Source organism: Malania oleifera, chromosome 13 (assembly GCF_029873635.1).
Source record: "Malania oleifera isolate guangnan ecotype guangnan chromosome 13, ASM2987363v1, whole genome shotgun sequence".
Classification (NCBI taxonomy): Eukaryota; Viridiplantae; Streptophyta; class Magnoliopsida; order Santalales; family Ximeniaceae; genus Malania; species Malania oleifera.
The window spans coordinates 15,731,760-15,755,578 of NC_080429.1; the positions used below are offsets into that span (position 1 = coordinate 15,731,760).

General features: G+C 36.5%; 1 protein-coding gene across 1 annotated transcript; it reads left to right on the top strand.

Annotated features, from left to right (window-relative positions):
* The first annotated feature begins 19,948 nt into the window (after window positions 1-19,948).
* On the top strand, window positions 19,949-23,507 carry LOC131146481 (uncharacterized). The gene is made up of 4 exons (XM_058096112.1): window positions 19,949-20,726; window positions 20,799-20,899; window positions 21,072-22,235; window positions 22,357-23,507. The coding sequence occupies exons 1-4, from the start codon at window positions 20,519-20,521 to the stop codon at window positions 23,134-23,136; spliced, it is 2,253 nt and encodes a 750-aa protein (XP_057952095.1). The 5' UTR covers window positions 19,949-20,518; the 3' UTR covers window positions 23,137-23,507.
* The last annotated feature ends 312 nt before the right edge of the window (window positions 23,508-23,819 follow it).

A 23,819-nucleotide genomic window follows, 5' to 3' on the forward strand; every position in this document is an offset into this window, starting at 1 on the left:
TGGGAAGAACTTATGCTAGCATTCAAAGTGGAACATGTTTACAGGGAGGCGAATAAAAGTACAGATTTCTTTGCCAAACAGGGTGAATCTGGTATTTCTCGATCATATAGTTGCCAAGATGATCTTCCTCAGCAAGTCAAGGGAATGATTCGATTGGACTTGTTGGGTTTTCCTTCTTTGCACTCATAATATTTTGTATTATTACACTTTTAGTGGTTTAGTTTCTTAGTTTTTTGGTTGCTAGTGTTTGGTTTTTTGGTTTGGTTTATGTTGGTTAAGTTAGTTTTAGGGTCTTGGAATTTTTCTTTTATTGTCCCAAAGGCTCAAAATTGTAACCACAGTTTTCCTCTGCCATAAGTGAAGGGTTTTCTAATAAAGTTTAGGAGGTGCTGCCCTCTTTTACAAAAAAAAAAAAACTCTTCATTTGTAAAACACACCTCAAAGTTATATTTTGTTAAGAAGTAGTGGATTGATCGTCGGCGCTCGAGGACGTAGGTAATTCTATATCAAACCTCGTTAATTTCTTGTCTTGTTCTTTTTACTATTTTATTATTAGTTTCTGCATTACTTTAGTTTCTTACATATTCAATAGCAATAGTTGTAGTATTGGTGTTTGGCAAAAGTGGGGTGTCCGACACAACAATTGGTATCAGAGTTAGGTTGAATAATGTCGATACGGAGGTGTTCCTTTGTTAGGATCCTTAATTTCACATTTGATGCCTAAGAAAGACCTTGTCTAAGTGAGTGCTTAGAGACCATTGCAGGTCAGACACTCTCTAGAAGTCGGTTTAGTCAAAGTGGAATTTCATTGGATAAAATAGAGTAGACACAGTTGGTACGTACTATTCATCCTAAGTCTTTTGCTTTGTTGGTTGCTATTGAATATATAGAAGATGGCAAAAACTAGTGCAACAGTAGAAGAAACTCTATCCACACGAACTCTAGCCCCTTCGGCTTCGACATCATCATCGAAGACGATAGCTAATGCTCGGTTTGAGGTGGAGAAATTTGATGGTACCAATAATTTTGGTATGTGGCAATGTGAGGTGATGGACATCTTGTATCAGCAAGAACTAAATATTGCTACCCCTAGGGTGTGGTTCAGGTGGTAGTGCGGGCTGCGGGAGTGCCTTTCAGGAAGTCAGGTGTTCAAACCCTCCCGGGCTCGTTTCCGCCCCTAGACTCCTGAATTTACCCTCCCTTTGAAGTTGTAGAGTCAATTTCAAGGGGCGCAAGATTAGTCACGTGGACCGTAAAACGGACGCGTGGATACCCGGTGCGTATTCCAAGAAAAAAGAACTAGATATTACTTTGGATGATAAATCAATAGATATGGGTGACAGAGACTGGGAAAAGATCAATCGTCAGGCATGTGGTACGATTCGTCTGTGTCTCGCTAAAAATCAGAAATATTATGTTATGAGGGAGACACCTGCAAAGATATTGTGAAAGACATTAGAAGATACATTTATGACCAAGAGTCTGAAAAATTGGCTCTATTTGAAAAAGAAATTGTTTCGCTTCTAATATCAACCAGGTATTTCGATTAATGACCACATAAATGCTTTCAATAAAATTTTGGTCCATTTGTTAAATTTGGATGAAAAGGTGAAAGATGAGGATAAGGCCATATTGTTACTGAATTCTCTCCCTAATGAGTATGAACATTTGACCACCACTTTATTGTATGGAAAAGATAAAGTTACTTATGATGCTGTTTGTACAACATTGATTAGTACTGAATGCAGAAAGAAAAATCAGAAGGTTCATAAGGAAACAATAGAAGTACTAACAATAAAGGGACGTTCTCAAAGTCGTATGCCTAGAAGGAAGAGTAAATCTCATGGGAGGAGTAAATCTTGTGGGAGATCTGCTAAAGATGAATGCACTTTTTGTCGTGAGAGAGGACATTGGAAGAAAGATTGCCCTAAATTACAGCAGAAGAATAAGGGCGAAGCACATTCTAATGCCAATATAACCAATGATTATGGAAGTGATTCAGATTTTTCTCTTGTTGGAATATCTTCATCACATTATTTTGGTGAGTGGACTTTGGATTCTGGTTGTTCCTATCACATGTGTCCCAATAGGGAATGATTTTTTTTTATTTTGAAGAATTAGATGGTGCGATTGTCTTTATGGGAAATTATAATACTTGTAAAACAACTGGAATATGATCAATACAGTTAAAATGTCAAGATGGAACGATTAAGACCTTAACTGATGTTAGGTATATTCCAAGCTTAAAGAAGAATCTGATTTCATTGGGTGTCTTAGAATCTAAAAGGTTCACTATCACTTTGAAAGATGGAACCTTAAAGATTAAATCAAGTACGCTGGTGGTGATGAAAGGAATTAGGAAAAATAACTTGTATTATTTACAAGGTAATACAGTTATTGACTCAGCAGCTTTTGTTTCTAAGAAAGATGCAGGTTCAGATACAACTAGGTTATGGCATATGCAATTAGCGTATGCAAAAGAAAATTTTTTACAACAATTAGCTAAGCAAGGTTTGTTAAAGGGTGTAAAGTTGTGCAAACTTGAATTTTGTGAATATTGCATTCTAAGAAAATAGACAAGAGTGAAATTTGGCACTGCAATCCACCAGACTGAAGGTATTTTAGACTACATCCATACAGATGTATGGAGGCCCACAAAAATGGCTTCGTTGGGTGGTATGCATTATTTTGTAACTTTTGTTGATGATTTTTCTAGAAGAGTTTTGGTGTATTCTATGAAGCATAAAAATGAAGTGTGTGATATTTTCCTTAAGTAGAAAAAATTAGTTGAAACTCAAACTGACAAAAAGATTAAACGGCTCAGATTAGATAATGGTGGTGAATACACGAGTGACCCGTTTATGAAGGTGTGTCAAGATGAAGGTATTGTTCGATACTTCATAGTTCGAGATACACCACAGCAGAATGGGGCGGCAAATCGCATGAATCAGACTTTGCTAGAGAAAGTTCGATGTATGTTGTCTAATGTTGGGTTAGACAAAAGGTTTTGGGCTAAGACTGTTAAATGTGTGTGTCATCTCATCAATCGTCTACCATCATCTGCAATATGGGGAAAACACCCTATGAGGTATGGTCTGAAAAGTTTGCTAGTGATTATAATTCTTTACATGTATTTGGTACTATGACTTATTATCATGTTAAAGAATCTAAGTTGGATCCAAAAGGAAAACAACATTCTTGGGGATAAGTGCAGGAGTCAAAGGAAACCGTATTTGGTGTCTAGATACGAAAAAAAATGATTTTAAGTAGGGATGTAACTTTTGATGAACTTGCGATGATGAAGAAAACAATACGCAAGGAGTCACAAGTTGAAGAGAAGACCAATGGTACTCAACAACACGTGGAGATTGAGCCAATTTTGGGAAACCCAGTGAGCAATGAGACTACCCAAGGTAACTCTCCAGTTACAATGGGGAATAGTTTACAAGAAGAGAAGATTTCAATTCGAGAATCTTAACAGTAACAAGAATCAATTGTTTCTCAGAGGCAAAGACGAGAAATTCAAAAACCTACTCGGTATACTGAAATGGTGGCCTTTGCACTTCGAGTTGTGGATGATAATGTTTCTTACACTTTCAAAGAAGTAATAAGGAACTCTGAATCAGACAAGTGGAAAAGAGCGATGGATGAAGAAATGTAGTCTCTTCATCAGAATCAGACTTGGGAGCTAGCCTAGCTGCCTAAGAGTAAGAAATAATTGGTTGCAAATGGGTTTATGTAAAAAAAAAAAAAAAGGATTTCCAGAAGTACATCAGAAATAAACATGATCATTGTGTTTATTTTTGCAAACTACAAAATGGATCTTTTATATATTTACTCTTGTATGTTGATGATATGTTGATAGCTTCAAAGAATAGGGAAAAGATCAACAAGTTGAAAAGTCAGTTAAATTAAGAGTTTGAGATGAAAGATCTTGGTGAAGTAAAGAAGATACTTGGCATGGAGATTTGCATAGACAAAATGAGAGGAAGAGTTAGTTTGTCTCAGAAACAGTATTTGAAGAAGGTAGTGCAGAGTTTTGGCATGTCTGAACAGTCCAAACCAGTAAGCACTCCTCTTGCTCCTCATTTCAAACTTAATGCGGTTTATCTCCTAAATTGGATGAGGAACGTAAGTATATGTCACAAGTTTCTTATGCAAGTGTTGTTGGTAGTTTGATGTACGCAATGGTTTGTACTAGACCTGATATTTCACAAGCTGTTAGTATGGTGAGCAAGTATATGCATGATCCGGGTAAAGGACATTGGCAAGCTGTGAAATGAATTTTGAGATATATTATGAATACAATTGATGTTGGTATAAAATTTGAGAAAAATAATACTATTGATCAATGAGTTGTTGGATATGTGGATTCTAATTTTACAAGTGATTTGGATAAACGTCAATCAACTGCTGGATATGTTTTTACATTTTCTAATGGTCCAGTGAGTTGGAGGTCTACCTTACAGTCTACCATTGTCTTGTCTACAATAGAAGCAAAGTACATGGCAACTTCAGAGGCTGTTAAGGAAGCTATTTGGTTGCAGTGTTTACTTGAAAATTTGGGAGTTGTTCAAAAGCACATTGTTGTGTTCTGTGATAGCTAGAGAACTATTCATTTGAAAAAGAACCAAGTCTATCATGCATGAACGAAGCACATCAGCGTTCGGTTTCATTTTATGCGGAATATTAATGATGGAGGCAAGATACTTCTTCATAAGATTGCTACAACTGAAAATCTCATAGTTATGTTGACCAAAATTGTGACAACAATCAAGTTCAAACATTGTTTGGAATTGACCAATATCCTACAAGTCTGAATATTTTTTGAAGGCGCCGATGATATGGAACTCCAGAAAATGTTGATGACTGAAAAATTTGTTGAATTTATTGTCAAGGTGGAGATTTGTTGTTTTTTATGCCACATTGGTAGAATAATTCCACATTAGTATAAAAAGTTGTTTTGAATTTTTTGTATTATTTGTCCCACATTGGAGAGAAGTGTTTTTTGGACTTGAGGTTGAAGCTATATAAAGAGCTTAACTCTTCATTTGTAAAACACACCTCAAAATTGTACTATGTCAAGAAGTAGTGGATTGATCGTCGGCGCCCGAGGACGTAGGTAATTCTATACTAAATCTCGTTGATTTCTTGTCTTGTTCTTTTTACTATTTTATTATTAGTTTCTACATTATTTTAGTTTCTTATATATTCAACAGTAATAGTTGTAGTATTTGTGTTTGGCACAAGTGAGGTATCCGACACAACAATATCTACATTGTTGAAGCTTTCAATTCTTTCAACTTTCAACACTATTCCCTTAATCATAATTAATCATCGTGGCAATTTTTTTTAAAAAAGGAACTACATTAAAAATTGAAGTGGTGACCTCACTTGTAATTCAAAAGTGGAATTAGTTTTTTTGAGACATCATGTGAGGAAAAAAGAAAAACAAAGATCATTCATAGCTTAGTACAAGTATGCTTGACTTTTCAATGTTCTTATTCAAATTCCTTTACCTTCTACATCATAGAGTTGTCACATGTTGCCAAAAGCACGCACTTGGACCATTTTTTTTTTCTATAATTCAAGTTGAAATTTCTCTAATGAAGCTTTCCAACCTATTCAAGTTTTTTAAGTTCAAATTGATATTATCAATTAGCATCACCAATGGGAATTGGAAAAAAAAAAAAAAAAAACACTATCACAGCTTCTTCTTTTTTTTTTTTTTTCAAATGATGGTGTCTGAGACCCTTTTTACACTGAACTAATTCACCAGAATAATGGATCCGTACCTTTACCCTTCTACACTTAAATATCAAGATATTATCTCAAATAGAAAGTTATAAATGTTGGGGATCTAAGAGCAACAATCACAACACAAATAAAATAAACAAGCAAAATGAACACCAAGATTTAACATGGTTCAGCCCAAACTAACCTACGTCCACGAAGTACACTGATCTTCACTAAAACTAGGAGAAAAAACAAGAGGAGACAACTGCACCCAACTCAACTCAACTCACTCTTTCTCACCCCTCTCTCTCTCACACACACCTTCAACTCAATTACACACTCACATTGTATTTCACGTACACACATTCCCATTTATATAGATGGATAGGGATGGATATAAATGAAAGATGGTAATGAGGTTCAATGAGGTGATTCAATGAGATGAGCTAGGAATAGCACCGACACTATAGGACATCAAAGCTGGCTCTCTATGGCTCATCAAGGCTCCGTTTTCATTACAGCTCAACAATCTCTTACTTGGAGACGGAGACACCATCTCAATCAGCATATAGGAAAACGAAGTGCTCAAATTTGTATTCAAGTATGAATACTAACTAAAATTGAGCACAACTTCAGCTTCTCTGTAGTCACCACCTTTGTCAACATATCTGTTGGATTCTTACTATCTTGGATTTTTTCAAGTGTCAATACTCCGTCCTCTAACAGAGATCTGGCGAAATGGTAACATAGTCCAACGTATGTTTGATTCTAGAATGAAATGTAGAGTTCTTTGCCAGATGTATTGCTCTCTGACTGTCGATGTGAAAAGCATCTCACCTGTTTTATTCCGAACTCTGTCAACAAACCTTGAAGTCAAATCATCTCTTTGCTGGCTTCTGTCACTACTACAAACTCAGCTTCGATAGTGGATAGGGCAATATATTTTGTATCTATGACATTCAACTAGCAATTGTTGTGCCAACAGTGAACACATATTCAGTGGTGCTCTGTGGTGATTAACTTCACTAGCAAAATCGGCATCAACATACCCTCAAATTTTCAAATCTCCTTTGCTGAAACATAGGCACTTATTAATAGTACCACGTAGGTACCTCAAAATCCACTTCACTGCTTCCCAATGAGTCTTCCCTGGTTTTGACATGAACCTATTGACAACTCCTACTGCTTGGCCAATGTCTAGTTTGGTATAAACCATGGCGTACATAAGACTTCCAATGGCTAAGGCGTAAGGTACCTTAGCCATGACCTCTTTCTCTTTATCTGTCTGGGGAGCCTAATCCTTGGAGAGGCAGAAGTGACTAATTGATGGTGTATTTACCGCTTTGGCGGTGCTCATGTTGAATCTTTGTAAAACACAGCTAATATACTCCGACTGAGATAACTGCAACGTTTCTTGTTGCTTATTTCTAGAGATCCGCATCTCAAGTATTTGCTTTACTGAATTCAAGTCCTTCATGTCAAACTCCATTGACAATTACTGCTTCAATTTTCTAATATGTTCTATATTTGGTCCTACGACTAGCATGTCATCAACATATAACAATAGAATGATATAACTAAACTAATACCTCTTGAAATAACAACAGTGGTCAATATTACACTTCTGAAAATCTTTCATACGCATAAAATCGTCAAATTTTTTGTACCATTGCCTGGGAGCTTGTTTGAGACCATACAAGCTTTTCTTCAATTTGCACATACACAAAATTCTCTTTACCTTTCACTAACAATCCTTCTGGCTGGTGCATGTAAATCTCATCTAAATCACCGTAAAGAAATGTCATTTTCACATCCAACTACTTGAGATGTAGGCCCTCTGAGACAATAATGCTCAAGACTGATCTGATGGTTGTTAGCTTCACAACTAGTGCAAAGATGTCGATGTAGTCAATTCCTTCCTTCTGCTCAAAGTCTTTGACTACCAACCGGGCTTTGTATCTTTTGGAGCCATCATGCTCCTCTTTGATCTTGTACACCCACTTGTTGTGAAGAGTCTTCTTACCTTTGGGCAACTTAACTAGTTCCCACATTTTGTTAGAGGTGAGGGACTTCATCTCGTCCTTCATCGCAAGCTCCCACTTGCTCGAGTCTCCCGCCTAACATGTTTCATTATAGGATTCAAGTTCTTCTCCATCTATAAGAAGTAAATAACTCATATACCTCTTATTTGGTACATGAAGCCGAGAATATCTTCTAAGCTCTGGAGCTGGAGTAGGAGGCGGTGGTGCAATGATCTGCTCCACAGCTTCCTCCACCTGAGGATTCTCAGAGTTTTGCTATTATGTCTCCTCCGCCTGAGGATTCTTGATGATTTTTTATTGTGTCTCAACACCTTATAGGGCATCATTCAAGTCTACATAGGTTGCTTGATTATGAACTGGTTATGTAGATTTTGTTGTGTTTCTGTCCTTTTACATCACTTTCTCATTGAAGATCACGTCTCTCCTTCTGATTACCTTCTTGTTTTCATCGTCCCAAATGCGATACCCATACTCACCTTCATCATATCCGGAAAAAGTGCAATTCTGGGACTTTGGATCAAGCTTGTTTCTAAAATGATTACTAACATGCACATATGCAACACAACTAAAAACTTTCAAATGTGAAAGTCTCACCTCGTTCCTGCTTCATACTTCTTCTGGTAGTCTATGGTCCAATGATACTAATGGACTCCTATTGATCAAGTGATGCTGCTGTGTTGACTTCCTTTGCCCAAAACTACTTTGGTAGGCTTGATTGCATATGCATGCTTCTAACTCTTTCAGTCAACGATCGATTCATTCGCTCAACTACGTCATTGTGCTGGGGCGTACTTGGCATAGTTCTTTCCATCATAATACCATACTCATAGCATAATTTCTTGAACCTAGTGTCTTCATACTCACCACCATTATCAGGTTCTCAACTTCTTTATTTTTAAACCAATTTCATTTTCAACCATTGCTTTCCATATATTGAAAGCATCAAAGACATATGATTTATATTTTAGAAAGTAAACTCATAGTTTCCGAGAATAATCGTCAATAAATGTCATGAAGTAATTCCTTCCACCTATGGATGAGACGATCGTCGGTCCCCATACGTCTGAATGGACTAGTTCAAGTTTCTCATTCTTTGGGGTACAGGTGTATGTCTGAAAACTAACCCTCTTCTGTTTTTCGAGTGTGCAATCCTTGTACATGTCGATCTCTAATAACCGTAGATCACTCAATTTTTCCTTTGAGTGCATCACCCTGAGTCCCTTCTCGCTTGTGTGACCAAGTCGTTGGTGTCAAATGTTATTATCGTCATTTCCTTTAGAAACTGAAATAGACATGCAGACATTAGAGGTCACATAAAGTGTTCCACTTTTCTTACCTTGTGCAATCGTCAATGCACCATTTGATATCTTCCATTCATCGCCAATGAATGTTGTGGCGTATCCCTCATCTTTCAATTGTCCAACTAAGATCAAGTTTTTTTTTCAAGTCTAGAGTATATCTGACATCCTTCAGCTTCCATACGGACCCGTTTATCTTAATCTTCACAATTATTTTGCCAGCTATATCGCAAGGTTGATCATTGCCAAGGTATACCTTATTGAAGTCACCTGGTATATACTCCTCTAGGAAATATCTACTACAAGTGGCACGAAATGAGGCTCCAAAGTTTAAGACTCAAGACTCCTTTTTGCTCTCCAAAAAGCATATTAACATATCACCTCTTTCTGAAATGACATTTGCTTCTGTCTTCGCCTTATATTCTTTTCTTGGACCTTTGCACTGATCTTTGTAATGCCCGGTCTTTCCATAATTTTAGCAATTAATGTTCTTTGTGCCCTGGGAACCTTTGGGATTTTTGGATCAGGATCGTTTGGTCCTAGATTTTCCGCAATTGTTTGATCATCCATGCCCACTTCCTTTCCATGAATCTTTCTCTCGACTTTCCACGTTCAAGGCTAAACTTGAAGTGAAAGCATTGTTTGACTGCATCCTAATCTCTTCCATCAAAATCATGTTGATGACCTCGTCATACTTCAGCTTTGATTTTCCTACGGAGCTACTGATCACAGTAACGATACCTTTCCAACTCTCCGACAACTGAATAAGAATCAGTAAGACACAAATGTCACCGTCACACGTGATTTCAACTGAGGCAGTTGATCTAACAACTCATTTAAATTGTTCAAATGTTTACTAAAACTTTCACCTATGAGCATGTGCATGGTAAATAACTTTTTCATTAAGTGTACCTTATTGTCGGTTGATGGCTGCTCGTACATATTGGAAAGCGCATTCATAAGTGATTTGTTAGTTGTCATATGCTTGATATTGAAGGCAATAAACTTTGTCAGCATCATCCTAATAGCTCCGAGAGCTTTCCGATCAAGAAACTCTCACTCGTCCTCCTTTATGAATTCTGGCTTTTCTTTCAATAGTAAGTGCAACTCCTTACAAACAAGTAGTCCTCGATTTGCATCTTCCAAAAACCAAAATTGGTGTCGTCAAACATCTCAATCTTTAAGCTCTTTTCGTTCGACATCTCGATTCGCCTATCTATAGATGGAATCAGCTCAAACAGACAATACGGTTGGAACTAGAACGGCCAAAAACCTTGGAAATGGTTTGACTCATTCAAAAAACGGATCTGAAATGGCTCTAAAAAGCCTGGTCAAACTCCGTTAAACTTAATAGAATATGCTGATGTCGTTTGTTGATGCTGTTACTAACGTCGTTTGCTGACGTGGCAAGTGAGGCCCAAATGATGACATGGCAACTAGCGTGGCAAAGTAGGTCCCAGTTGCTGACATGGATGCTAACAGGACTCTGGCTATTGATGAGGCGGTGACGTGGACGCTGACAAGGCTGCACACTGACGTCAGTTCTTCTTCAAGCTGCAGCGACTACGTGAGGGAAACGTTGTGGGTTGGTCAATGCGTGGGGGCGCGTAAGGTCACGTGTCGGTGACTTGGTGGTGCGTGACCACGATGGCGAACTGCCAAAAGTGCGTGTGGGCGCGTATGGGCTCATGGAACCTCCGTTCGGGCCCTAGTTTGCACCGTTGGCTTCGTCTCGTTTAGAGGAACACGCTAGTATGCTCAAAACTTAATTTTGAGATACTAGGCAAGGACACTTTTGTTCCGATCTTACTCTGATACCAATTGTTGGGGATCTACGAGCAACAATCACGCCACAAATAAAATAAACAAGCCAAATGAACACCAAGATTTAACATGGTTCGACCCAAATTGGCCTATGTCCACGGAGCACACCGATCTTTACTAAAACTAGAAGAAAATACCAAAGGAGGAGGAGGCAACTGCACTCCACTAAACTCAACTCACTCTTTCTCACACCTCTCTCTCTCTTTCTCTCTCACCTTCAACTCAATTACACACTCACGTTGTATTTCATGTACACACATCTCCATTTATATAGATGGATGGGGAAGGGTATAAATGGAAGATGGTAATGAGGTTTGTTAGCCTTGGTGACTATATGTTCTAAATTGTCTTGTTTTGATGATAACAACTCATTAGTGGTTCTAGGTGAACTAATATTTAAAATTTAAGTTATAGTAAGTATTAACTCAATACAAAGATTAAGTAAAATAGTAATAAGTTAGACATCATCAAAAAAGGGAGATTGTTAGCCCTGAAGCTACATAATCATGGTTTATATGTTTTGATAATATTAACCTATATGTTGTTCATAGTATTTCCTATCTTTGTAGATCATGTTTAGTACAGGTTCTAAGGACAAATACATTAAGAACTGAATCAAAGGCAAAGATTGAACCGAGTAAACGTCAAGTAGGAAAGATCAGATGGACACTCACTCGGAAAGGATTCAAGCACAACCAACAGAAGCTTAATTGTCAAATTATATGTAATAAGAGTTGTGTGAGGTAGGAACATTTTGTAAACTCTTTCAGGTGTGTTTCTTGCATGATTTCTGAGTAGGAGTTGAGCAAATGCATACATACTAGAACACATGAGTAAATAGGATTTCACCTAAGTCACAAACTCAATTTTAATAGTTTTTTAAGTTAAAATCAAAGAGTTTTTCAAAAGAATCCTAAACTCAAAATATGTTTTCAAAGGGACAAGTTTTAACATTCTAGTTTTAAGAACATTTTTATACTTAGTCTCAGTTGTGTCAAAACGAGCTTTATGTCCTAAGCACTCAAGAAAGTCAATTATATTTTCATAAAGGACATACTAAGCATATAAGATATCGAAACAAGTTTTTAAATGTGTTTTCATAAATAAGATATCTTATATTCAAAAGAAATTTCTTAAGGACAAGTTTTTAATTATATTAGTGTTATAATCTTTTATAAACTTTGTCCTAGTTGGGTTTAAAACCTCGGTTATGCAACTATCGAATTTCCTGAACACCCTTCGGTATTTGGGGCATAATTTTTGCTAGAAAAGTCCAAAAAGGACGATCTTGGTGTCCTTGTAAAGTTAAAAAAAATCTCACAATTTTTATGTTGATGACTTTTTCTAATTCAAGGCACTCGTCGACAATTGGGTGCAACTCGTTGATGAGTTTAGGCAGAATATTGACAATTATTGGTAGAGTGCAACTAGTTGACGAGTGGGGGTCACTAGTCGACGAGACGCATCGTGAACAATGCAATAACGACTAGAAAATGGCTAGTTTCTTTTGGGAATTGCTCTCAACGGTCCAATAATGGCTAGTAAGGGTTTTGGCTATAAATACAAGTCCATAGACTTGTTTAGTATGGTTTTTTAATCATTCTTAGTGAAAAACATCTTTGATTACAAAACCTAGCACTTTGCATCCTACTTTATTCATTTCAAGTGCTCATTCCCTCTTGCTCTCTAATCTTATTTGAATCATTCCTTACAAAGAGTAGTGTGAGGATTTTATTGTAATTTATATTAGCTCATTTGAGGAGCATTGTTTTGTATTTCCATTTTCTTGTAAAGGTTCTTTGTGAACTGTTAGGCGAAGGTTCTTTGTGAACCGAATTTGCAAGGCATCTTGGTGATCCTTGCAGCTCTTGGTGAGCACAGTAGGGATTTATTCCCGAGTGTAGGGTTTGGTATCCGAATTGTAAGACTTACCCCATCGGTGAAGGAGTTTTATAGTGAATTGTGGAATCCTTAGCTTGGTGTTAAGGCGTGGACGTAGGCTTGGGGTCAAACCACGTTAATTACCAGTGTTAAGTTTCTCTCTCCCTACTCTTTATTATTTGTCTTGTGCATGATTTATATTTTCTATATTGTGATATAATTGCTTGAATTTTGCCAAGAACTTTCTTTTTGTAAAGAAAGCTCAAATACGCGAAAAAAATCCAAGTGAGACGTTTAACAAGGTTCAATAAGGTGATTCAATGAGATGAGCTGGGATTAGCACCGACACTACAGCACATCAAAGCAGGCATTCTATAGCTCATCAAAGTTGTCTCTCTATAGCTCATCAAGGCTCTGTTTCCAATACAGCTCAACAATAACCCCCAAGACTCAAACTTTTGACATTTAATTAGGAGAGTCTTGAGTTTACCACCTAAGTCACCCTTGGGGAAGACTAAAAATCTAAGGAATAATGTTTAATTAAGGAGAGGTCACTTTTATAACAATTATTAGAAATCTTCATCTCAGGTTTCTACTAATAAGAATCAAGTAATTTGTCCAAGCCAAGTTACAAATCTACAAATCTAGATGACCTTTCTCATGCATAAGCTACAAGCCTTGTGCAAACCGAAATTAGCTAGAGAAACTAATCCATCCGAAGGTGAATTGTGAAACCTCATATTGCAAGGGATTGCAATAATCTAGGCCTAAAAGGGATAAATGCAAAACTCCCCTAGCCCAATGTCTTGTTTAGTCCAATTAACCTACCAACAAGATTAACAAAATGACTAAGAAAACAGTTGACAATATGATAATCGATCTTAACAATGGTGGACAAGACATGAAATGAGATGTTTTGAAACATACATTACATCCATCAATTGCTACAAAGATGAGAATGATCGTTGTATATGAAGACGTGACTATAAAATGAGCTCCTCAACAATGTTGTACCCTAATATTGAACCTTGAGTCCCAACAAATACATGACAAAAGATTACTACAAAAAGGGCATTAACAAAATGACTAAGAAAACAGTTGACAATATGATAATCAATCTTAACAATGGTGGACAAGACATGAAATGAGATGTTTTGAAACATACATCACATCCATCAATTGCTACAAAGATGAGAATGATAGTTGTATATGAAGACGTGACTATAAAATGAGCTCCTCAACAATGTTGTACCCTAATATTGAACCTTGAGTCCCAACAAATACATGACAAAAGATTACTACAAAAAGGGCAATGAAGCCCAAGGTAACCGCAAGACCAGTTGTCAATGCCAACTCCCATTCTAAAGACATTGTATAAGAACTATTGCCTAAAAATTTTATGCAACCTAAGTTTAAAAGTTGTGAAATAATTAAAGAAGAATCCAATCAGCTATATGGAAAATTTTAAAGGCATCATTTGCATACTAGCACAGGTGCTATACACTTTTATAGTCACACTTAGGAACCTCACATTGCTAGAAGCTTCCAACACAATCAACAATTATGACCAGCTCTTTGGTCTATTAGAGATCAATTTCATTAGCAGCAATAAAAAGTGAGAAAAAAAAAAAAAAAAAGTTGATAATATGATTGCAAGATAGGGAGATCTTTCATCTTTGCATGACTATATAAAACGGTTCAACAAGGATCTTTGTATATTTTTAACATTAGTCAAGACATGAAAAATATGGTATTCATGGAAAATGCAAGAAACATCAAATTAATATTTTCCCCTCATCCAAGCTAATAAATATGTTCAAGCTATGCAAAGGCAAAAAATGTGGTGCCTTATGAACCTACTTTTTATACATCAGAAGCAAGGCAGCTGAAACATAACACCCAAGACATGCAACATCGATTGTGATGACCCAAATATATATATATATATATATATATATATATATATATATATATATATATGATTAAAGTACAATAATAATAAAATAATAAAAATAGTCATTAAGTTAATATCAATACAGAAGTGTTTTTCTGTAGGATCCTTGATTCCATGTTTGATGCCTAAGAAAGACCTTGTCTTAGCGAGTGCTCAGAGACCATTGCGGCTCAGTCGCTCCCTGGAGGTCGGCCTGGTCAAAATGGAATTTCATAGGATAAACAGGATAGACACTATTTGTATACGTAAATAAGTATATATACATAAAATAGTGTTTTGACAGACATAATTTGTAGAAATACATAATAAGATGATAATAATATAGGTATCATATGTGGGGCCCACAAGACTATGTGGGGTCCACATGAGTCCCGGAGCCACAAGACACTGTTTATATACGTAAATGAGTACATAAAACAATGTTTTAATTGATATAATTTGAAGAAATATATGATAAAATAATAATAATATAGGTATCCTATGCGGGGCCCACAAGACTGTGTGGGGCCCACATGAGTCCCGAAACCGTATGAAGGTTTTCACAAGTCTCAAAACTATGCAGGATGCATAAAATCGTATAAGAGTTATTGGAATTACGTACGATCCATTTGGGTCTCGAAATTGTGTGGGGCCCACAAGACTACATGGGGCCCACAAGACCATGTGGGGCCCACATGAGTTTTTAAAATTTAAATTTAATTCTTGTTCAAAATAAAATAAATAAATAAATACTAAATATAGTTTAAAATTAATAACAATGATAATAATAATGATTAAGAAAATAATAAAATAATAATTAATAAAATAATTAGTTAGGTAATGGATTAATTAATAAGGTAAGTAATTAATTAAAAATTTATTTAGTGAGAATGGTGGCAAGCACTCCCAAATGGCCTCCACTCAAGTTTAAAATTAATAACAATGATAATAATAATGATAATAATGATTAAGAAAAATAATAAAATAATAAAATAATTAGTTAGGTAATGGATTAATTAATTAGGTAAGTAATTAATTAAAAATTTTTTTGGTGGGAATGGTGGCAAGCACTCCCAAATAGCCTCCACTCAACCCATACCTTGCCCATCCCTTGCCCATTCTTTAATTTTTAAAAATTATAATTTCACCCATCTCCCCATACTTTTATAAATTCCATTTCTTCTCTAAAATTTTCCTATAAATAGGGAGCTCTCAACCTTCATTTTTCACAACAATTTTCTAAGGAAGAGAAGGATTAGTGAGTGAAAGAATTTGTGGTGGAGTGAGAATTTTGAGTAAGTTCTCACTCACCCACTCTTTCCGATCTCATGTCTTAAAGATAGTTATTGCGTTCGTAGCACACGGTAAAAGAAGAAGGTAAGTAAATTTGATTATGTTAGTATTTTTATTCAAAATTTATACCCGAGTTTATTTGTAAGTAAATTTGATTATGTTAGTATTTTTATTCAAAATTACCCGAGTTTATTTGTAAGTAAATTTTGATTATGTTAGTTTCTTTTTATTTTAAATTCATACCCGAGTTTATTTTGTACGTAAATTTTAATTATGTTACTTAGTTCCACAAAATTTCCATGAGTTTATTTTTACGCATATTTAATTATACCAGTTCTATCTTTAATATACTTGCATCTATTTTTGGGTTAAGAAATGTTCCAATCCCCTCGGGTAAATTTTCAGCATTTCTTTCTATTCAAAAATAAAATTATATATATTTTTAACACAAAAATTGTGTGGCATGAGTTTATTTCTACGTTATATTTTTTTATGTAAATATGAGTAAAGATGAGATTTTCACGATATTATTTTAAATTGCATAAATGATAATAAGATGATTTTCAAACCCCTTATGGCAACGAAAGTTCAAAGTTACAGATGCTCGGTACCGCAACTTAAAGTTTATACGGATCAGAGTGCACCCACACTGTTTACAGAGTGGTTATTTATGTTAGTGGATTTCTCCTGAGTGCACACCTGGTTTAAGTCCAGGACTTAATAAGGAAAATCTCACTTAAAGTTTACGTACGTTGATTTAGTTTGGTCGGCCAGCCAGCTAAGTCCAGTCTTCGGACCGCACAACCCAGTCATGGGGGTAAACATGACTTACGGCAAACAGGCCTAAGGGTGGTTTTTATAATATATGTTTATACATATTTAATTACGTATACAAGTTACTGATGATTTGAAGGAAAAGTATAAGTTTACGTGAAAAGGATCATTCTGGTGCTTAAATGACGATCTAAGGAAAACGTATAAGGAAAAGTATATGTATGTTTATCATTAAATGTTTTTACAGTTTTAAAGTTAAAAGTTTAATTTAGCAGTTATAATATATGATTATAAAAATTTACTGTTGAAATTGATGACAAAAGTTTTATGCAGAAATTTTTAAATTTATATTTATTCTAAAAGCAGTCTAGAAGTTATATTATTAAATATTGTTTTACGAAATTCTTTAAAAGCTCATTTTAGCCACACACTAATAATAATCTTATTTACTTACTGAGCGTCGTCTCACCCCAATCATATTTTATTTCAGATAACTCTGAAGGACATGTCGGAAATCAGGCTTAGCAAGCATGCGGGTGGGGATTAGAAAAATAAAGATTAATTAGAAATATAGTATGATTTCAGATATTTACGTTTGTGTAATTTTCTTCTTTTGAAATAAGTGATTGTAACATGAATAATTAGCGCTCTGGTTTGAATAAAAATTGAGTTTATTTTGCTTCCGCTGTAAATCAGTAGCAAAAAGTTAATATCCCAGGCCCCTCGGGGTCGGGGTGTTACATCGATAATCTAAAGATTTATCATCAATGACTGCAACAAGGAGAGTGGTATTAGCTTCTTCAAAGGAAGAAGAGAGATAGATGGTCAATTCCTTGAGAATGAACAAGGCCTCCCCAGTCTCCACTAGGAAACTACTCTTGTGCTAGAGGGTAGTGAAGGTCATAGAAAGACCCCTCATGTTAGAAGAATTCTCTGAGTTTGTACTTTAAACAGAGCAATTCCAACACCATGAAGATCAAACCAAATGATGTTGAAAAACTTAGGTTCAACACCACCTAGATTGGCAACAACAAGGTGTGTGCTCCATGGGGCACTAACTTCTATCATTGCACTTAGAAAAAGGTGCTCAATTAACATACCATTTATACATCATATAAGGAACAAAATGAGAAGAGCTAGCACCTCAAGAAAATCTCCTCGAATTTAGAAGATACGACAAAGAAATAAGAACAAAGAAATGAAAGAGGGTGAATTTTGAAAGCATTCCTATGAAAGTTTATTGAAGAGACCTGGAACAAACTTTAGAGGCCATTTGAAGCAAAGGTTGTAGGTCTCTAAATGGAGGTTTTAAGAAATTCAAAAGTGTGAGAAAGAGGAAATTCCTGAAAGGCACACTTAAGCATAATCCAGGAATGGTGGGGATTAAAAAAGTGTGAAAAGCTTGCATGGACTTGCTTAGAGCCACCAATCACAAAATGGACACATTTGTCACACACATATAATTGCCTTGAGATACAAAACAACCTCATGAAAACATAAGCTTGAAGCTTGGACTTAACAAAGTGGTGTGTCTAATCAAATCCCACCAAATGATATGACACCCTAAAACTCAAAAATCAATAAAAAGTAGCACGACAATCTTAAACCCAACTACAAGATTGGAGGTGAGAGTAGAAGCAATTAATAGGATAATTCTAGTGGCCAAATATCCAACTTGAAAAGTGATCAACAAGGTTTGGTCAAATGTCAATCAAGTTATGTAAGTAATGGCAAACAAGTTAAATAGAGACAAGGCAAGTTAGACCATTTGATTCAAGGACAATCAGGTCTAACTGAGGTTTGGTCAATCATAAAATCACCTTAGACTAAATTTATCTTCCTAACAAGAAACGGCTAGTTGTAAGAAATTGATATGGTTTATAGCGGGCACGAAAAACAATGTGAAAACATAATCCATATAATAGATGACTTATAAATATCGATAAACTACAATGATGTCATTCAAATAATAACAGACATCAAACATGAAATGGGATTAAAATTATTTCAACAATAGATTCATACCCTAGGAGATAGATTCAATTAAATATCTACGCCTTCCATTGGCATACACGTTAACCATTATCATGACACTCCCCAACCAAATTTGTTTACAAGTTTCCATCAATCTTGGTTTTTTCAAATCAAGTTTTTGACTCACTCAAACTTCTAGGCTCAAAATCAATATCATCTCTTTATATCTTTCATGATGTTGTATTTATTATAGTTGAAGGCTTTATATTATATATCCACTGGGCATATACAATTTATGATTAAGTTCATATATTTTTACCATGTCAGTTTTTGCAATCTAATTAAATTATTTTTTATGTATCTAAATGCTCATCTCTAGCTCTTTAGAAATTCTTGCAAGTTGATAAATATGTGACACACGTAACAGTAAATTTTTTGTTGAAACTTAAAATTTGTACCAAAAAAATATTGTATGGAAGTACCTATGGCCTTATTATAGAATTTCTACGTGAAGGTTACAAGTAGTCCTAAGTTGGTCATGAGATAATATCTTTTACACAACACTATAAATCCATTTATTAGATTAACATTTATTTAAAAATATAAATTTAAAAGAACAAAAAAGAAACACCAAAGATGGAGAATCCCTTTTTATATATCAAAAATTATTTTTATTTTTCAAGAATCAGATGATTATACTTTTCTTAAACAAAGTAAAACAAAAAACACGCATTCCAAGAAATGCAAACTTTTAATTACCCAACATCAACCTCAATAAAATGGAGGCACCAGAGGCTGGCTCCACAAGTCCAAGTCAGTCATGAAACTAAAAGAGCAGCATGAAAGTGGATGATGAGAGAGGTAATAAAACAAATTAATTTAAGATTATAACCTTACTTAACTGGGTTAAGGCCACCCAGCATTAATCTACTTTACAACCAATTAAGAATTGAAGGAAAGTGAAAACACATTAAAATAATCTAGCCAATGGGAGGAACACTATTCATTCAAATCAATATATTAATATGTATGATTAACCACTTATCACAATAAAAAAATAATGCATCGTTAGCCTAATCGAGGATCAAGATTAGAGGCCAAATACATCTTAAACTTGAAACAGGGGCTTTAAATGCAGATCCAAACTAAATACACCTCTTATTTAAAACAGTACAGGTGAGGTGGGAATCTCAATGCCACGAGAGAGAGAGAGAGAGAGGAGAGTGTGTGTGTGTGTGTGTGTGTGTTTTTGTGTCTTCTGGGGGGAGAAAGAGGGCGTGGTCATGTCATCACCTTTCCTGCTGCAGTTTTTCTTTGAGCTCAGTTCCCAATGCAGGGGAGGAAGGGTAGCTAGGAGGTTGGTTATGGTCTAACTTGAAGTGAGTGAAAGACTGGGGAGTGTATGGGAAGAGAGAAATAGAGAATATACCAGGCAACACCACAACAGTACCCACCCATTTTGTAGTAATGTACTACTACTATTTAAATTCTCACAAAAATCAAATGCGGCTGACCTCTTCTTACTCTCATATATGGATCCGCTTTTGGCGCTTCTCCTGCACCTAGCTTGCTCGCCCTTTTAGCATTTTTCTTCCTCAAATCTCTCTCTCTGGTCTTCCAAGAATACTCTCATTTTCATTCTGAATAGTCTTCCAACGTTAGAAAGTTAATTTCAAAGGTTAATTCTATTATCCCTTATTTCCTTGCTTCCATAATTTAGAAGAGCAGAGGAGAAAGCTAGCTTGCTGGCTGGCCGAGCAGCTATGGGCAGAGAATGGTACTGGGGTGGTCGTTCATCAACAAAGACAGGTAGCGGTGGAGGAGGAGAAAGAGACAGTAGTGCTACGCCTTCTGGTTGCATGAGCGCTGTCCTTCAACTCTTTGATTTCCATCCATTTCACTTTGCTTTGCACCAGCAACCTTCTCTCAAACCTGACTCCTTACTTCCTGAAGAACCCCCTGTCCTCAAAGGTCCTCTTTCTCTCTCTCTCTCACTCACTGGTTTTTGAAATTTGTAGTGATCACGGGTGTTGTGGAATTCAGGTGTTGAAGCACCAAGGAATAGCTTGGAATCAGAAGAGCCTGTTATTGAAGCTGCTTCTCTGTCCTCTATCATTGAAGAAGAAGAAAGTTTCAGCATCCGAGTAAGTTATTAAGCTGGTGTCTTGTCATTTATGTTAGTTTTCTCATATTTGTCCTTTTTTTGGGTTTCCCATTTGGCTTTCAAAGATTCCTTTCTAGTAAAAGGTAGTAATCATGATGATAATGTTGGCATCTTAAATAATTTCTATTCATCTGGGATATTTGAAACTGCAGATGGGAATTCAAATTAAAACAAGTGGAGACGCTGCGAGATCAAAAGTGGAAGGTTCAAAAGCTAGAGCAGATGATTTATCTTCAGAAAGCAGCTCCTCTCCGGGGACCAAGACACCAAACTTGGTAGCCAGATTAATGGGTCTTGATCTCCTTCCTGAAAGCTCCACACCATCCATCTCAGCCAACCATGGAGCTTCAATCCCTCTAAGAAAGTCACAATTTCACCATCTTCAAGCCAAAAAAGGGAACAGAGAGTTTCGATCCCGACCACCTCTCCAAATTAGGCCAAATGGCTATAGAAGTTTCCATGACAATGATACTGCCGGTACCCGTTCCTTGCCAGAGACCCCAAGAATATCGTCGGCCAGAAGATCAGACGTTGATCATCGGCTCTCTCTTCAAATCAACAGGGAGAATATTAGTTTCAGTGAAGAATTGTTTGCGCGTTGTTCATCAAAACTGGCTGGAGGGAGATCTGAGCTCAAGCAGGAAGATGACAGAAGTCCAGGCCACTATGCAAGGCAGATTGTGAAGCAGGTTAAGGAAAGTGTCAGCAGGAGAGTAGGCCTTGACATAACAAACACCATCAGAAACAGGGATCAAAGAGGAGAAGAGCTTGCAAGGCCTATTAAAATGAGGAAATCTTCGAAAATTCTTACCATTGTCAGCAACGAAAAGAATCCAAGCAAGCATTCAAGTGCTCCATCATGCTCTCCAAGACTCAGATTTTTGGAACCAAGGAACAAACCAGTGATAGCATCATCAACCAAAGATCAAACCTTTCACCCTCCGCCTCCAAAACAATTGTCATCAATTTCATCAACATTTGTCAATAATAGTTCACAGCCGACTAAAGGTACACCAAAACCAAAGTCCCAATCATTCCACGATCAACAACAGAAACAGCAAAAATCAGTTCACAGGTGCGAGAAAGCCACTGAAGACCGCTTTGGGTCACGGCGTCTCAAGAAGCCCCCGCAAACTTCAGACGCCATTCGGAACAAGCAAGAAGAACAATTCGTGCGCCCATCCACAACCCCAAGAGCCAGCAATTCAGACAGGAAATGCAAGAAAACTCCATTATCAAACAAGCTCGTGAATCCAACATTTGTTCCATTCAAGAAAGACCATTCACATCCAGCACCAAAAATACCTCAAGAACAGGTACTCACTAAACATCACCTACCTTAGATTGTATTTACAGTTTTTTTATCTTTTTGATTCGTGTGAAATTTAAGCAGATACATTTTCAAGTTACTGTTAATGACATACATTTCTCATTTAGATTCAGACACACGTATCTGATGATTCTCAGCCTCCGAAAAGAACCTCCCCATTGCCTAGTTGTCCGGGTCAGTCGTACAAAGAAGAAGCAACACATGAGCTCGCCAACCAAGAAGCCTACAGAGACAGGTCGAAGGGCGCGACCACCGCCTCCGATGGTGGAGCCGCCGCAGCGGAAATCCAGTACATTACTAGAATACTTAAATGTACTGGAATAGACAGAGGTACCCCAGTGTCCCTCTCGAGGTGGTTCTCAGCACCCCACCCTCTAAACTCATCAATCTTTCACCACCTTGAACATTCATTTATCCCCACCGCCACCACCTCCTCCACTTCGGCCGCCGCCGCCGTATTGGGTAACCCGGAATTGAATCACAAGTGCAATAGAAAGCTAATTTTCGATCTGGTGGATGAAATTTTAGGGGATATTCTGAAACCTAGGAGTGGTAAATCACAAACTGGGCAAACCATGCATGGACATCAGCTGCTTGAAATTTTGTGCAGAAGAATTGGAGGGTTCCCATTGGCGGATTGCAGGGTTCTTGAGGACATTGACGCGTTGATCGACGGAGATTTGACCGGGTCCAAGGTACAATCATGGGAAGCGTATGAGGAAGAAGGCGAAGGGATAGCATTGGAGATCGAGAAAGATATCATGAACTCGCTCGTACAGGAAACGGCCGCGGACTTCGGAGGCCCCGTTCCGTACGGGGACCGCGGTGCTACGGTGTGGCAGGGAGCAGCAGAAGCCGACACGCCCTCACATGTGTCTCTCACGTGATGAGATGCCATCCGTTGGATGCGAGGTTGGGTGGAGGTACAGACGGGGACGTGTAAAGGAAAGAGTGGATGATGGTTTTGAGGGGTACACGTGGGCCACTAAGATTGTGACTGTTGGGGCCGACAAGCGACAGCTAGCTTTCTAGTTTCTACCTCTTTACTTTTGTAAAATAATTTTTTTCACCCTTCTTTTCCTTTAATTTTTAGCTAAAGGAAATTTTTATAAATAATTGGATTTTGTAGATGTAGTCTTGTATTCCCGGTTCATTAGTGAGTGTTGAGTGATTCAAACTTACTGGCCACCTATTTGAATTCGAGTCATTCCTACTCAACTCAATTTGCTTCTACTTAAGTTCGAGTTATTCAAATATTTTAATGAATCGAATGGAACTCAATAATAGTATTCGAGTCAAATTTCAAACATCATTTAACTTTTTAATTTTATTATCTTTATATCATATATGTCATAGAATATATATATATATATATATTTTATAAATATATTCAATATTATATGTACATTATATATGTATATAATATATACATGTATTTAATAGTAATTTATAATCAAATCAAGTTCAATCAATTCAAACTCGAGTTTTATGAACTTGTATCCTAGTTGAGTTCAAGTTTAAAAATTATGAAATTAGCGATCGAATTCTCGAATAACGTTTTTGAATCAAT